Source organism: Gavialis gangeticus, unplaced genomic scaffold (assembly GCF_001723915.1).
Source record: "Gavialis gangeticus isolate Ggan-Ray unplaced genomic scaffold, GavGan_comp1, whole genome shotgun sequence".
NCBI classification, from domain to species: Eukaryota; Metazoa; Chordata; order Crocodylia; family Gavialidae; genus Gavialis; species Gavialis gangeticus.
The window spans coordinates 50310570-50313822 of record NW_017729034.1 but is presented as its reverse complement, the minus strand read 5'-3'; the positions used below and the strand labels follow the sequence as shown (position 1 = coordinate 50313822).

Sequence of the window (3253 nt, the reverse complement as noted above, 5' to 3'; positions counted from 1 at the left end):
AGATATTTTTTTTACCTGTCAACCTTTCTCAGTGAATGAATGGTAACACTAAGTGGTCCAGTTTCACTTTTTATGCATTAGCACAAATATTAGATTTTCATTATTTATTGCAAATAACTCTCTCTCTCCCTCTCCCCTTTGCCATCTCCCCAAATAAAAATAATTGCATTTACATTTTAATGAATCGCAACTTTTCTACTGAAGTACTTAGGTGTGGTAGTCTGACAGCAGACAGGCTGGCAGCTAACTAGTTCAGAGAGGCATGAGCTTTTATAGACAGCAACCTATATCATCAGATGCTAGGAACGGACTGCAGTCCATCAGAAAAAGTAGACTGTTGCCTATGAAAGCTTTAGTCTAATGTATTTATATCAGGCCTTCAACACCACAGAACTATGATTCTAATGTACAATACTAATGCTCTCCCTCTTCGTTTCTGATTTCAGAGTTTAATCACTGCCCATGAACAGTTTAAAGCCACTTTGCCTGAGGCAGATGGTGAAAGACAGGCTATCCTCTCAATCCACAATGAAGTTGAGAAAGTTATTCAGAGCTACAACATGAGAATAAGTTCAAACAATCCTTACAGCACCGTCACTCTGGATGAAATCCGCACCAAGTGGGAAAAGGTACTGTATGCTTAAGTGGAAAGACTGTTGCAGGAATACTGTTCTCATTTATGAATGAGAATGTGCAGGAAACTTGGCTGTAGTAATTGTTGTGAATTTTCCACACCCTGCCTTGATTCCCCCTTGCAAAAAATAAATTAAATAAAATTAAATTAAAAAAAAAATCAGCAGATGATCCCATAACACTCAGGAGGATCTGTGCCTGTTATCCATGTGTAAACACTTCAGGAACATGCCCTGGATGAAACTTTTGTATTAAAAATCATTGTTAGTCTGGACCCAAGAAAAGATATGGTAATGTGAAATAAAGTTACTGGCCAGAAGAAGCTTGGTTGTGATTATGGATAGTATGAGTAGCTGGTGAGAGAAGAAATATGTATTAAGAAAATGTCAAATGTATTTAACATTGCTAATCAGGTTTCAGTTCATTTGTAGAGAACAAACTTAGTAGGTCATTTGGATAACTGATATATGGGATTGAGAGGAGAATTTGGCCTCCATCTTAAGTTTTATTCTATAAAGTGTATTTAAAACACATTTTAAATGTTAGATAGGGGTGCATATCTTAAATTTACCTATGAAGTAAGATTACACTAACCTGAATTGCAATTGCTTTCATCATTCATATGGCTATATAGTTAAAGACTGTGAATACATACTTCAAGAAACCAATTGTGCTCCCTCTGAAATTAAATGAAAACCTGCCAGGCATTTCAGTGGGTGCTGGATCAGCTTCCTGATCTGCTTTTGGAAAACACTTAAAAGGCAAATACAAAGAATAACCACGAATATTCACATCCATGTAAATATATAGTATACAGTGCAAACCATGGAAAGCTGATTCCAGCAGGTAATGAGGCCAAAGCATTGAGACCCAAACTCAGATTCCATGTAACAATGCATTGTGGGCAAAAAATAATTTCTGGAGCTCACTTACTCAGACTCATCTATATTCAAACCAAGCCCATCATACCTCTTCTCAACCTATCCTAGTGGCTCTGCTTAAATGAAATCCTGTGTGCCAATTAAAGCTAAGTGAAGTTGATAGGAAGTAATTTGCTCAGAATGTATTTCAAAAGCCAAAAAACCGAAAACCAAAACCCAACAACAAAAAAACCTGAAGAACAAACCTGTGGTGACGAAATAAATAGTCTTAAACTTGAATGCAGGAAGAGGTAAGATTTTCTTTGACTTAAAATTTCATCTTTCTGGTCGCATTCCCAGCTTTAGTTTCAAGTTGCTAAAGGAATGTGGACAATGACATGTTCTATACAAAAAGGAGTTTAAATTGCTTGGGGGAGCCACCCAAGGCACCTTCTACTCTATGACTTCTGTTTTCAAATTGCACTGGAAATGGAAAAACTTGTGATCGGCTTCAAAAATCAGCATCTACCAGGTCATGCTCTATTAATTTTACAAATGTGATCTGATCTGAGTTACTCGTATTCATCCTCATGCTTTTGGCACCCTGGCAGGTGAAGCAACTTGTGCCTGTGAGGGATCAAGCTTTACAGGAGGAGTTAGCTCGTCAGCATTCTAATGAACGTCTTCGTCGCCAATTTGCTGCTCAGGCCAATGTCATTGGACCATGGATCCAGACCAAGATGGAGGTGAGTACCACTCAGGTTGTGAAGAAGAGGTGTCTGTACACACAGCATATTGGTGGCCTGGACTGCAATGCTCTGGCGCTCCAAACAATTTTTTAGTATCTGATGAATTAAGCTGCTGCTTGTGATAGCTTATGCATCTCTCATTTAATTAGGCTATAAAGTGCAAAACTACCCTGCCTTCTGCCACCCAAACAAATGCAATCAACTCCTTTAAAGGTTTTTAAAGCAGTGAGAGATCATAAAAGCTAATAAAAGCTCTCTAGATATATTAGATTAGTTCTTTTAGAAGAAAATGAAAATTGTAGAATGGAGATTTTTAAAGGCACAAAGTGTTGATAGTTAAATGGAGTTGTACCTTTGAAAATCAGTTCCTAGACGATGATGATTATTACTTCGGTTGTGATCTTTTCACAAAGACAGCATGGTCCTGATGTTGCCTCCAGAGGTAAGTGTGCGTCTCCTCTGTGGAGTGTAATTCAGGGTAGAATATGTTCTTTTTGTGCAGAGGATTATATTGTTGCCAACTCTTAGTATGAAAACATTGCTTTTTCATGTAAATGCTTGGCAAATTAATAAACCTGCGGCTTAATTCTTTTATTTGTTTCCATGTAATAGGAAATTGCCCGCAGCTCTATTGAAATGACAGGGCCTTTGGAGGACCAGATGAATCAACTGAAGCAATATGAGCACAATATCATCAACTACAAAACAAATATTGACAAGCTGGAAGGAGACCATCAGCTTATCCAGGAAGCACTAGTGTTTGATAACAAGCACACCAACTATACCATGGAGGTAGCTATGAATTCATTACTGTTCTTGTCAGGCATTCTGTTATCAGATTCATTATAACCCCCCCTTTCTGATCTGACGGGGATCTAAAACAAGGCAGAATTTACCAGACTTTTAATTTATCAGCAGCAGAAGAAAAACAGGTTTCTAAGGTTCAGTTTGTTTTGACTGTGATTTTGTGACACAAACAAAACTTTTCATCTTTTTAAAACTAAAATACCA

At 37.6% G+C, this 3253-nt stretch overlaps 1 protein-coding gene across 8 annotated transcripts in view; it reads left to right on the top strand.

Annotated features, from left to right (window-relative positions):
• The window catches only part of ACTN2 (actinin alpha 2), a 153341-nt gene that overhangs the window by 129336 nt on the left and 20752 nt on the right, over positions 1-3253 (top strand). For all 8 annotated transcript variants that reach the window (XM_019527467.1, XM_019527473.1, XM_019527472.1 and 5 more), the window contains 3 exons: positions 447-629; positions 2105-2239; positions 2855-3034. In XM_019527467.1, the coding sequence (XP_019383012.1) occupies positions 447-629; positions 2105-2239; positions 2855-3034 (498 nt within the window). The remainder of the gene's footprint in view (positions 1-446; positions 630-2104; positions 2240-2854; positions 3035-3253) is intronic.